This window comes from Lutjanus erythropterus, chromosome 4, assembly GCF_056507025.1.
Source record: "Lutjanus erythropterus isolate fLutEry1 chromosome 4, fLutEry1.hap2, whole genome shotgun sequence".
Lineage (NCBI taxonomy): Eukaryota > Metazoa > Chordata > Actinopteri > Lutjaniformes > Lutjanidae > Lutjanus > Lutjanus erythropterus.
Genome location: NC_139320.1, coordinates 32457541 through 32471301, shown reverse-complemented (window position 1 = coordinate 32471301; position 13761 = coordinate 32457541). Strand labels below are relative to the sequence as shown.

At 41.6% G+C, this 13761-nt stretch overlaps 3 protein-coding genes across 3 annotated transcripts; all 3 read right to left on the bottom strand.

Moving 5' to 3' along the window:
* Positions 1–930, bottom strand: LOC146328675 (olfactory receptor 4B13-like). Its single transcript, XM_084716672.1, has one exon. The coding sequence runs from the start codon at positions 928–930 to the stop codon at positions 1–3; it is 930 nt and encodes a 309-aa protein (XP_084572798.1).
* A 4676-nt stretch (positions 931–5606) lies between these two features.
* On the bottom strand, positions 5607–6539 carry LOC146328674 (olfactory receptor 5P6-like). The gene has a single exon (XM_084716671.1). It carries the CDS (start codon positions 6537–6539, stop codon positions 5607–5609), a length of 933 nt encoding a protein of 310 aa, XP_084572797.1.
* Positions 6540–10574: 4035 nt separating this feature from the next.
* On the bottom strand, positions 10575–11507 carry LOC146328673 (olfactory receptor 10A6-like). Its single transcript, XM_084716670.1, has one exon. It carries the CDS (start codon positions 11505–11507, stop codon positions 10575–10577), a length of 933 nt encoding a protein of 310 aa, XP_084572796.1.
* Between the last annotated feature and the right edge of the window lie 2254 nt (positions 11508–13761).

Genomic DNA, 13761 nt, shown 5'->3' with positions numbered 1-13761 from the left:
TTAACTGTCTACTTTTGATATCAGAGTTTTACATGCAATGCGGATTTTGGTCGTTTTCAGGCCGTACATTACAGGGTTGAAAAGTGGCTGGCATGTAAGAAAATATAATGATAAAAAAATTCTCAACATATTGGGTACATTGCTCATGTTAAACCTGCTCTGTAATATTTCAAAACTAGCTCCAAAAGAAAAGTTCAGAAGGGAAGTGAGGTGAGGTGTGCAGGTACTGACAGCTTTTTGTCTGGTCTCTTTAGAACCAGAGAAACAAACTACAAGAATCTTCATGTACGTGTAAAAGATTAAAAGTAAAGCCCCAAAGATTGTGCCAAAAGTGGCCATGAGTCCATATATGTTAATTACTCGGGTGTCAGAGCAGGCCAGCTTCACAACAGAGTAGGCATCACAGTACACTTTGTTAATGATGTTCCCACACAGCTGTAAAGGAACACTTAATCCTAGTACAACAAAATTGGAAATAAATATGAATAACCATACGACAGAAATTAGAATGATCACTTTGTTCTTTGTCATGCGCGTGTTATATTGTAGAGGATAACAGATTGCAAGATATCTGTCATAAGACATGATGGCTAAGTTTAAATATCCAATACCTCCGTAAGAGTGAACACATAATATCTGTAGGAAACAAGCTGGAGCAGAAACAGTGTGAATGTCAGAGAGAATCTGAATCAGAAGGAAAGGAAATATCCCTGTACTACCATACAGTTCATTTACAAACAGGCTGCACATAAAAATGTACATTGGTTCATGTAAGCTTCTGTTCAGACAGATAACCACAATGAGCAAAGAGTTGGCACAAACAATGAAAATATATAAAGACACAACAGACAGGAAACATAAGTATCTTAAAGTCCCGGTGTCAAAGTAGGCAGCAAGTGTGAAATATGAAACCTGTGTAAAGTTCATCATGATGTTCAGTTTGGATCATAACACTTTCTACGATACACACCGAAGAATAATTATGTTACATTTTGTTGCAGATTTGAAAAAAACACTGAGCACATTCATCGTCATGAAAACAGCTTCAACAAACATTGCCAAACGTACCATTGCCTTTCCAAGTCAGTCCTTAGTTTTATTATCTGTGACATTACGTAAAGTTGAACAGTGACTGTTGTCCTGCTGTAGTCACACTGTGAGTCCCTCCTAACTGAGCTGAAACTCTGCTTCAACTTCTTTTGAACTTTTAAAGGCTGACAATGCCCACAGCAACAGTGTGACCTCATTGCAGTTTTAAAGGCAGTTTAGGAAGAATTAACATAGAGACAAACAAATGCTCAGTTATCCTCCATAGGGGTGCATGATACATATTATGCCAGATAAATTATTAGCTAATATTGGCCTGTCCAGCTGGATTAGTCCATGTACATATCAGCATGTGTTAGCTGACAAAAATCAGCTACAATAATTTTGGATTTGACAGTTTGTCAGTGCATTTAATAGAAATTCTTTGGCAAACTGTGTGCATACTCTGGATAGGTGGATAGGTCACCAGTAGGGCATTGTAGAGTACTGTTTAAAGCATTACAATACCAGTACCCTTAAACTGATACAGATACTAATTAAGCTTGAGAGGTATACCAGGGTATTAAGAAATGCTGAAGACATGATTTGCAACACCACCCTAAATACAGATGCTCCTCTTTCTATTAAACTAAAAATATGAAAGTGATGTATTTTGGCACCCAGCGCACACCACAGCATCTGCACTGCAGCACAGCTGAGCTGAGAAACATGGCAGCCAGGGGATAAAGTTACAGAACTAAGTATTAATAAAGAAAAATGCCTCTGCTCCTATTTGAGAGTATTTTGGATTTGGTCCCCATGATAAAGATGAGCCAACAAACACTGCAGACTTCTCACTGGTCAGAGTAGCTTAGTGTAGTGAGTGTGTAACTTAAGTTAGCAAGAGAGAGGGTGTGTGACTGATGACTGTCTGTGGTGTCAGAGTGACGGTGAATGGTCTCTGAGCAGAGGTAATACTGAGCAGTAAAGTTGTTGGTCTGGCAATAAATGTACAGTTTAGGTTTTAGTTTCTGACCTGTAATTTACACTAGGCGTGCCTGCGCCGTGGTTTTGCTCTGTCATGCACGTGACTTCAATTTACACCAGCACTGTCTCAGAAGCATTTCAGCAGCGCAGCGTTTTGCCCGTCTGATTAGGTTTACTTGCTCTTATTTTGTTGATTGAGTCCTCTTTCCTTGCTCTTTGTGCTTCTACCATGGATAAGCAGGCTACGTAGTTAAATTATTTATTTTCTTTCTGTCTTTATGACCGTGAGTCTGCACGGGGTCTTTTATTTTGAAAATCGACCGGATTCTCCCGTTTTCTGTGCCTGACTTCCTACCTGTTCGACCTGCTCTGTGCCAATTGATGCGCCATCTGTCAAAAATAGACTCGCTGCATATTCTCTGCGGAGTGGAGTGCCGAGCCGCTTCTGGGACGCTGCTGAGATGCGCAGTGGTGCTTCTAGTCTAAATTACAGCATTGACTAGAATGGCAGCATATTCTCCTCCTCCTTCTGACTTTTTTCTTGGCCAGGCAGTTTAGTCAGCGTGTGACATAATGTTGAGGAGTATATAACTGCAGTTTCAGCTCTCTGCAGCCATTTTATGTTTTTTCACATGCTTTTGTTAACAGCTCCTTAATTTCAGGCCGTCAAGTAATGGGCACAGAGCAACAACCCAACCTGAAGTTTCAGCTGCAGAAAACTCTGTCAGAAGCTGGAAGATTATGACACACTCGAGGATGTCCTGACACACCTGCATGTGCCACCCCTTCTGGTCATCATTCAGCAGCTTCAGCACCATCTTCATGCAGATCTTCTTCATGCCCAAATCTTCTGTGATAATCTTCCAGACGCTGTCATGGTTCATGCCCAGCTCACTTGCGATCAGTCGAATAGTCAGCCAGCGATCGCAACACACCACCTGCCTCACACGCTCAACGTTGGCCTCATTCCTGCTCCTTGAAGGCCTTCTGCTCCTGGGGTCGTCTTCCACCACGGCTCTCTTTGAACCTCTTGTGCCACTTGAAAACCTGTGAGCGTGACATTGTCTCATCTCCGTACACTTGCTGTAGTATTCTGAGTGCTTCTGATGAAGTTTTCCCAGCCAGACCAGAAACTTCAGGTTGGTTCATTGCTCTGTGTCCATTGCTTGATGCCCTGAAATTACTGTTACTGTTAACAAAAGCAGTACGTCACACGCTGACACAACCTGCTAATCCCTACCTCACTCAAAGCTCACACAGCACACTAAGTCCTGTTACTTTTCTGACACACCTCGTATGTAATCTCATGTTCTTGGTCTGCCTCATGGTCCCGTCCCAGTAGGGCTACCTAGAATGCTGTCACAGGGAGGAGTCCCGGTAGAATTCAAATCAGGAGCTCAAGTCAGCCTTCTGGATCCACCATCTCATTTTCTTTGTCATTACCCAAATCTCACAACCATTGGTGCGGGTTTGAAATTAGACTCACAAGTAGGTCCAGAACTTTGCCTTCTGGTATAGCCTCTTTCCACAATGAAAGCTTCTCAACATCTCTATCACCTCAGATGCCTATGGGACGTCAAGCTGCTGCTCAAGGTGGTAAAGATTTTCTATACTGACACTACAAAGTGAATCCTGCGTCACTGCCTGGTTTGAGAACAACCAAGAGGAACTATCTAGCCCTCCACAGTGTCGTGCAGTCGCCACATTCTCAGGTAGCTTTGAGGATGGCATGGCTGTTAGACTTCCTGGAAACTCCAGTTGCCAAAGAAAAACTGCCATTTAAACAGACACCAAACCAGCAAGCAGCTTTGTGCTGTGAAGTAGAGCAAAGAAGGAACTAAACCCATCCCTCAGACAACAGCAGTGTAACCAGTATCATTAACAGGAAAAGGGCAAAGTGAACCTGTGAACAAAAGATTTTAAAAGCCCGTGTCTCATAAAATTGTCAATGTAGCCTTTTTCATCTCACCCTCGAAGTGGAACAAACCTTTCAGAGATAAATGCTGAATAGTCCGACTTCCTAAGACTTACTAAAATGATGTCTGACCTCTGCCGAGAATATGGACACAGCTCTCACTCCAGTTATATTAAGGACCAGATACCTTTATCAGTGGCTTGGTACCCCACCGTACTCCCCACAAGAGTCCAACACAATAAGAGCCAACCCTGTGGCCCACTTTTCAAAAATGAGAACCACCACCCGAGTCTCCCATTCTTCAGGCACTGTCCCAGACCTCCACGTGATATTGAAGAGACATGTCAGCCATGAAAGCCCAACAATGTTTAGGGCTTTCAGAATCTCAAAGTAAATATCATTCACACCTGCCACCAAAGAGCTACTTAACTACTACTGGGACGTCTGCCAGTTTGGGCTTGAGATCCAAACTCTGCCTCGTCCGTAGAAGACATGTTGGTTGGATTCAGGACTTCCTCAGAGTGCTCGTTCCAGGGTCAGCCAGGACCAAACACTGTCTGTTTCTTAGAACTTCCTTAAGGCTAACCAAGTGTCCAGCTTTATTTATACGTAATGTACGTGGCCCACACAGATTCTCTGTACTGCTGTTCAGTGAAATCAAGAGAGCATTCCTTTGAGCCACTCACATAGAGGCAACCCTCTCATTCTCAAGGGAGAACTCCAACACATCTCCAGGAGATGGCCCTTGTTTCCCTGTCAGGGGCAAGGTGCTACAGCTTCTTCTTGATCAATTCATGCTGATTAATATATTTTCAAACGTATTTACATCCACTATCCTTCCTCTTCTCTTAAAAACACATTTTAAATATATGTGAAAATGCCTGTCTTCTCCTCTGAAATACAATTTTGAACTTTTACTTTTCAAAATCTTAAAAGTTCTGTATAACAGAACCGTAGTCTCTAAGCCTGTTCCTACAGGAAAGGACAACATTGTTGAAAATTGAAAATTCATTTCTGACAAAGGTAAAAAAAAAATGTTCATCGTGAAATCTGACATTATGACAAAATGAATCAAAATGATTACTGTGATTACACTTTGATTAGTGTATCGTGATAAATCCAACCATAGATGAGGTGCCACATAATGCAAATAATAATATTAATTCAAAATGACCTGCTCTGTGAGGACACCTGTGCCGTAACCTTTGGCATCAATCCAGTTTAAATAAAATGTAACTTTTCCTTTACAGGAAAATGTTCTATCTAAGACACAGACACATACACACAGCTGGAGGTGCAGATACACACACAGGTCTCCATCTCTGCTAGAGAGGCCTCAGGAACATCAGACATCAATATGTATAAGACAGATGTTGCCAAGCAATGATGAACTCTAGTCCTTGTGGCTAATGTTGGTTTGCCTACTACTGTTAGCAAATATTAAAACCTCACCACCTGTTCATCCTGAAGATCAGACAAACTACCATTTCTAAACCTGTTGCACAGATTTATCATTACTAGTGTGATTGCATGCCTCTATTAACACAAATACAAAGGTTTTGAAAGTTGAGTTAATTCCCTTTATTTGTCACATTATAACAAACAGCACAGTTATTGTAATACCTCAATGGTCTGATTAAATTAAAACTAATATGTTAATTTGTTAGACAACTTCAGATCACTGGCTGGCAAATGACATCAGACTTTTACTCATGACACGAATTTTTGAAATATTCAGACCATACATTAAAGGGTTAAAGAGTGGAGGACACGTGAGGAAATATAATGATAAAAATATTCGCATCATATTAGGTACACCGTTCATATTAAACCTGCTCTGTAATAATTCAAAACTCACTCCAACAGTAAAGTTAAAGAGAGAAGCAAGGTGAGGTGTGCAGGTACTGACAGCTTTTTGTCTGGTCTCTTTAGAACCAGAAAAACAAATAACAAAAATCTTCATGTACGTGAAAGTTATAAAAATTAAAGTACAAAAAATTGTGCCAAAACATAAAATGAGTCCGTAAATATTAAGTACAAGGGAATACGAACATGCCAGTTTGACAACAGAGTGGCCATCACAGTAAACTTTGTGAATTGTATTCCCACACAGCTGTGAATGGGAATTTAAATATACTGTATATGTAATACATGTAAGCAAAGGATATAACCATGAAAGAACAATAAGTATGGCAATCTTTTTAGATGTCATACGTGTGTTATATTGAAGAGGATAACAGATAGCAAGATACCTGTCATAAGACATGATGGCCAAGTTTAAATATTCAAGAGCTCCATAAGTGTGTACACAATAAATCTGCAGGAAACAAAAAGAAGTAGAAACAATGTGAATATCAGAGAGAATCTGAATCAGAAGGAAAGGAAACAATCCTGTACTACCATACAGTTCATTTACAAACAGGCTGCACATAAAAATGTACATTGGTTCATGTAAACTTCTGTTCAGACAGATAAGAACAATGAGAAAAACATTTACACTGACAATAAACATATATAAAGTCATGATAATCATGAAATATAAGTACTTTAACGTTCCAGTGTCAAAGTAGGCAGTAAGTGTGAAATATAAAACCTGTGTAGAGTTTATCATCGTCCTTCTTTAAGTTCACTCCTGTTCAAACCAGACAAGAACTATATTACCTTTTTGTTCTGGATTTGTAACAGTTTAACCAGCTTCAGTTTGAACTTGATTTGCACAAATTTCATCTTCAGCATAACATTCATAACATGTAGTGATACTAAACAGATCCATTATCACTGAAACAGTAAAAACATTCCTAAACTGACTATTTTCTTTTCAAAATCACAGTGATATTTTGGTTAACATGTAGAAAATGTCTGTGACATTATGTGAATTTGGGCATTCAGCTGCTGTAGTCATACTGTGAGTCCCTCCTAACTGAGCAGAAACTCTGCTTCCACTTCTTTTAAAGTTTTAACAACAGAAGACACCCACTGAAACAGAGTGACCTCATGAAACAAACTAATGATTGATACTCATGTTTAATTGATGTCAGGGCAAAAAGTTTACTTCTTCTTTTTACATTGCTCTCAATGGTACTCATTCACTAACGTGTGTAGAAATATTCTTACTGTGCGCACAAAATAAGTTCCCACACAAAGTGACCCTCTGATTCATGAAACATGTGGCAAGTTTGTTCTTACATGTTAGCAAGGAAAAGTATCATGGAGGAAGCAGTGAAGTCGTTGTAACTTTATATTCAGGGTGAATCATGCGTTATTGCTGTGCACAAGAGTGTTTATTTGTATTTAGAGCTTAACTGCTGTGAAACACCACTGAGCGCTACCTCTCCACATTCAGTCTGTACTGTGGACACACTGCTGCACTGCCTGTGTTCAAGGAGGAAGCCAGAAAAGACATTTTTGTGATTCATAATAGCCTCCCTGGGCTGCAACAGCCTAAGCAGTGCATGGTGTGCTGTGTCCCAGAAGAAACAGAATGTAGACAGGAGATGGCTGGGGCCCAGCCGGAACAGGAGATGGCTGCAGCTGCAGCCCAGCCAGAACAGGGACTGATGGCAGCCCAGCCGGAACAGGAGATGGCTGCGGCGGCAGAGGCCTAGCCGGGGCAGGAGACAGTAGTGACAACGATGGCCCGCGCTGGGACAGGAGACAGCGGCGATGGCCACACTGGAAAAGAAGATGGCAACAACGACCCTGCCAGGAAAGGGGATGGCGGCAGCAAACCCACCAAAACAGAAGATGGCAGTGGTTGTGGAATGTCGGTGGTGGCCCCCATCGGGACAGGGGATGGCTGCAGCTCAGACAGGACAGGAGGTGGCTGCGGCCCCACCGGAACAGGAGATGGTGGCGGCTTCCCACCGGGACAGGAGATGGTGGCAGCAGCAGCAATGGTCGTGGAGGGACAGGAGATAATGGCAATGGCAGCCCCAGTGGAACAGGGGATGGCAGTGGCAGCGGCCCCACTGGGACAGGGAATGGCCGCAGCCCAACTGGAATAGGAGATGGCGGTGGCAACCCTCCCGGGACAGGAGATGGTGGTGCTCTTCCCTCCGGACAGGAGATGGCAGTGGCAGCCCCACCACAACAGGAAGGATGAAGGCTGGGTTGCTGGGCAGTGAAACGTCTGTGGCACCAGGCAGCAGAACCTCCATAGTTCTAGCAGCAAAACCTCCGTTATGTTGGGCAGCATAACCTCCATGGCGCTGATCAGCAAAACCTCCGTGGCGCTGAGTATCTGAGGCTCTGGGACGCTGGGCAGCTGAGTGGATTGATGTCAGCAACAGCCACGCTTGTGACTGGGAATCTTCTCAGACAATGACTTAGGGGTAGGATAGGCAGGGAACAGACTGGCTGAGAAGCAGGCTTCAAATTAACACACTGGGAGCCTGTAGGTCGATGCAGACCTACTCTAGCTGGCACTCTATAGCTGGCAGGAGGCTAGCAGGCTGAGGAGAAGCTGGACAGTCAGTGGGGCAGAGAAAGTCCAATATTTTTTGAGGAATAAAATTCTTTAACCAAGGCCTGGAACTAAGTTCTTTTTGTGCCAATGAAAAGGCTGCTTGCTTTATTTCCTTGGTAAGTGGAATTGGACCAAATCTCCATAATACACAAGAACGTTGAAATAACACCATTAAGTTCATGTTAGTCTGCCTGTTTGCTGGGTCCATATCGGCTGGTATGTTCTGTCACAACTCAAAAGTTTACCGGATGGGACCCAAATGCAGACATTGGAGACAGAGGGAAGCAGTTCAGTGATATTTAATGAGCAAACCAAAACCCTGCAAAAAGCATACATCAATGTGAAGGGAGAGTCCTCAAACAAGGCAAGGAAAACCAAACCAAAAAACTTAAAGAGAAGGCAAACAAATCCGTACACGGGAAAAACACAAGCAACAAAACTCCACAAGAAAACACATAGATTAAAGACAAACCAAAGCATACAGACCAGCATCTACGGAGGAAAAGACACAGGGTTAAATACACTAGAAAGAGGAAGGATAACAAGACACAGGTGAGGACAGTCAAGGACAGGTGAAAATAATCAGTGGTCAAAAAGTGCAGGAAAACAGACAAAGACTGGAAATAGAAACAACAAAGACACACAAGGCAAGATGCACAAAATAAAACAGGAAGTGACTATGAAAAACCCAAACCATGACAAATACAAGGATTCATCAAGCTCAAATGGTAAAAGAGTGGTTCAGGGAGCATGAGACATCATTTTTACATATGGATTGTCCACCTCAGAGTCCAGACCTTAAACCCACTGAGAATCTTTGGGATGTGCTGGAGAAGACTTTACACAGAGGTCCAACTCTCATATCATCAACACAAGATCTTAGTGAAAAATTTATGCAACTCTAGAATAGAAATAAATGTTGTGACACTGCATAAGCTTATTGAAACAATGCCATGACAAATGTGTGCTGTAATCAAAGCTAAAGGCAGGCCAACAAAATATTAGAGTGTGTGACTTTTTTCTTGGCCAGGCAGTGCATGTGACACATTCCAGTTGGCTGGTTCCAGGGCACAGTCAACTTGCATCCTAGTTTGGACCCTTAGACCAAAGGATGATGTTAGGCTAAGCAAGGTATCCTATAAGTTGTTCTCTGTAGCCTCCAGCTTTTTCTGGAAGTTTAAGTGGCTTTCCAAAACCAGATTCAGGTTGGTTCGTTGCTCTGTGTCCAAAAAAAGCACATGAAAAAACATAAAATGGCTGCAGAGAGCTGAGATTGCAGTTATGTACTCCCCGATATTATGTCACACGCAACCCGGTAATCCCTACCTCACTCAAAGCTCACACAGCACACTTAAGTCCTGTTACTTTTCTGACACACCTCGTATCTAATCCCTCCCATCATGTTCTTGGACAACATTGTTGAAAATTGAAAATTCATTTCTGACAAAGGTAAAAAAAAATTGTTCATCATGACATCTGACATTATGAGAAAATGAATCAAAATGATTAGTGTGATTACAGTATGATTTCTGTATCGTCATAAATCCAGCCATAGATGAGGTGCCACATAATGCAAATAATAATAATAATAATAATAATTCAAAGTGACCTGCTCTGTGAGGACACCTGTGCCGGACCTTTGGCATCAATCCAATGTAAATAAAATGTAACTTTTACTTTACGGGCAAATGGTCCAGAATCTCACACACACACACACACACAAACATCACACACACACACACAGCTGGAGCTGCAGACTGCAGTTAATACTACTGCTAGTACTGGTGGTACGACTGAAATCTCTGACTTCAGGTTTTGGTGCCACATAGAGATAACAGACATCAATATGAGATGAGAGATGTTGTTAGGCAATAATAAACGCTAACCCTTGTGGCTAATGTTAACTTGCATACTACTGTTGACAGATGTTGAAGTTATTAAACGCTCGCCAACAGTTCTCACTGAAGAAAAGACAAACTAGCATTTCTGAAACTGTTGCACAGATTATTCATTAGTGTTGTGGTTGCATGTTTCTCTATTTACACAAAGACAAAGGTTTTGAAAGTTGAGTTAATTTCCTTTATTTGTCACATTATAACAAACAGCACAATTAGTCATTATAATACCTCAAAAGTCTGATTAAATTGAAACTAATACATTAATTTGTTAGACAACTTCATATCACTGTCTGGCAAATGACATCAGACTTTTACTCATGACACGAATTTTTGAAATATTCAGACCATACATTACAGGGTTAAAGAGTGGAGGACATGTGAGGAAATATAATGATAAAAATATTCGCATCATATTAGGTACACCGTTCATATTAAACCTGCTCTGTAATAATTCAAAACTCGCTCCAACAGTAAAGTTAAAGAGAGAAGCGAGGTGAGGTGTGCAGGTACTGACAGCTTTTTGTCTGGTCTCTTTAGAACCAGAAAAACAAACAACAAGAATCTTCATGTATGTGAAAATTATAAAAATGAAAGAGCAAACAATTGTGACAAAGCATAAAATGAGCCCATATACATTAACTAAGAGGGAATCTGAACATGCCAGTTTGACAACAGAGTGGCCATCACAGTAAACTTTGTGAATTTTGTTCCCACACAGCTGTGAATGGGAATTTAAATATACTGTATATGTAATACATGTAAACAAAGGATATAACCATGAAAGAACAATAAGTATGGCAATCTTTTTAGATGTCATACGTGTGTTGTATTGTAGAGGATAACAGATAGCAAGATATCTGTCATAAGATATGATTGTTAAGTTTAAATATTCAGCACTTCCATACATATTCACACAGAACAACTGCAGGAAACAAAAGGGAAGAGAAACAATGTGAATATCAGAGAGAATCTGAATCAGAAGGAAAGGAAACAATCCTGTACTACCATACAGTTCATTTACAAACAGGCTGCACATAAAAATGTACATTGGTTCATGTAAACTTCTGTTCAGACAGATAAGAACAATGAGAAAAACATTTACACTGACAATAAACATATATAAAGTCATGATAATCATGAAATATAAGTACTTTAACGTTCCAGTGTCAAAGTAGGCAGTAAGTGTGAAATATAAAACCTGTGTAGAGTTTATCATCGTCCTTCTTTAAATTCACTGTTGTTCAAACCAGACAAGAACTATATTACCTTTTTGTTCTGGATTTGTAACAGTTTAACCAGCTTCAGTTTGGACTTGATTTGCACAAATTTCATCGTCAGCATAACATTCATAACATGTAGTGATACTAAACAGATTCATTATCACGGAAACAGTAAAAACATTCCTAAACTGACTATTTTCTTTTCAAAATCACAGTGATATTTTGGTTAACATGTAGAAAATGTCTGTGACATTATGTGAATTTGGGCATTCAGCTGCTGTAGTCATACTGCGAGTCTCTCCTAACTGAGCAGAAACTCTGCTTCCACTTCTTTTAAAGTTTTAACAACAGAAGACACCCACTGCCACAGAGTGACCTCATGAAACAAACTAATGATTGATACTCATGTTTAATTGATGTCAGGGCAAAAAGTTTACTTCTTCTTTTTGCATTGCTCTCAATGGGACTCATTCACTAACACGTGTGCAGAAATATTCTTACCGTGCGCACAAAATAAGTTCCCACACAAAGTGACCCAAAGTGATTCATGAAACATGCGCACCAGCCAAGTTTGTTTCTTACCAATATACATATGTTTGTGAATCAGAACCATTCTAAACTGATAGGCTCATATCCACGGCCAGCAATCTGCATACTGCCACACCCCCTGCTCTCTATATAGGTAAACATGTTAGCAAGGAAAAGTATCATGGAAGAAGTGGGGAAGTTGTTGTAACTTAATATTCAGGGTGAATCAGGCTTTATTGCTGTGCATGAGAGTGTTTATTTGTATTTAGAGCTTAACTGCTGTCTAGTATACCTGTTGTGGACCTTCAGTCGGGGTGTACCAGCAACAATTTAGACTTTATTTCTAAACTGCCATTTTAGCCAAAGTTTTAGAAAAAAGTGGTAGCAGAGCAACTACTAGTTTTTATTCATGACAAAAACATTTTTAAAAGTGCCAAGTCCCAAATTACTTATCTCTTGCAGCTGATGCCGGCCAGGAGTCCATTCTAGTTCCCTTCAACCTAAGTGCAGCGTTTGACACGATGGACCTTGAGATCCTTTTGAGCATCTGGACACTGTGGTGCTCTAGGTTTTCCCACTTTGTCCAGTTGCCCTGTTTTGCCTGTGAGACTGCTGTTGCACTTTGCCTTGCCTCCTGTTGTTGGTGGACTTGCACAATACCAGCTTCTGCCACTGGTCTGACGTGGGCTTTTTTCCAAGTGGGACAACTTGGCACTGGACCAAAACCACCTCTACCCAGAGACCCACAATGTCTCCATGCTTGAGAGCAGATTTTGCTTGAGCAGTGGACAAAAGTCATGTGGTCTGATGAGTCTAGATTTACCCTGTTCTAGAGTGATGGGGGCAAGGGGGGGTAAGAAGAGAGGTGGATGAAGTGATGCTCCCATCATGTCTAGTGCCTACCGTAAAAGCCTGTGGGGGCAGTATTATGATCTGGGATTGCTTCTGTTGCTCAGGTCCAGGTCCAGCAACGTTATGTGCCCAAAAATGAGGTCAGTTCACTACCTGAATATACTGAATGAGCAGATTTTTACATCAACAGTTTTTTTTCTTCCCTGATGGCATGGGTATATTCCAAGATAACAATACTGTCACAATTCAAGAGTTTACCGGTTTGGACCTAAATACAGGCAATGGAGACAGACAGGAGCTGTTCAGTAGTATTCAATGAGCAAAACAAAACCATACAAAAAGCTTACATCACTGGCCTGAGGGCAAGTCAGAGGCAGAGCTGTAGATTTTAGGAACACAACCTGGTGGCAGGACAAAAGAGGAACTGGAGACCTCAGTTGGATGAGCTCTGGGCTTGACAGGGATGGAGCTGGACATGTACGGCAGACGGCCTGGGGGCTTGACAGGGGTGGAGCTGGAGAACCCAAGCAGAAAGCCTGGGGGCTTTACAGAGGTGGAGTTGGAGATCTCAGGCGGATTGTCTGGGGTCAACCCAGGGGAGGAATGCAGATCTGAAGGGCAACCAAGAAACAGGGCTAATGTACAGAAAACCTCTGATGAGCAGGCATAGAGACAACCAGACCAGTGAAACACCTCTGGAGGTCGATGAAGAAGGTGGAAACCTGGAGGCCACCAGGGAAGATGGCAAAACCCTTCTGGGGGTCAGCGTGGAAGGCAGCAGAACCCTTCTGGAGGTTGTTGGTGAAAATGAAGGTGGGACCCCTTTGGAAGCCAACGGCAAAGACGAAGGCAGGACCCCTCTGGCGGCCA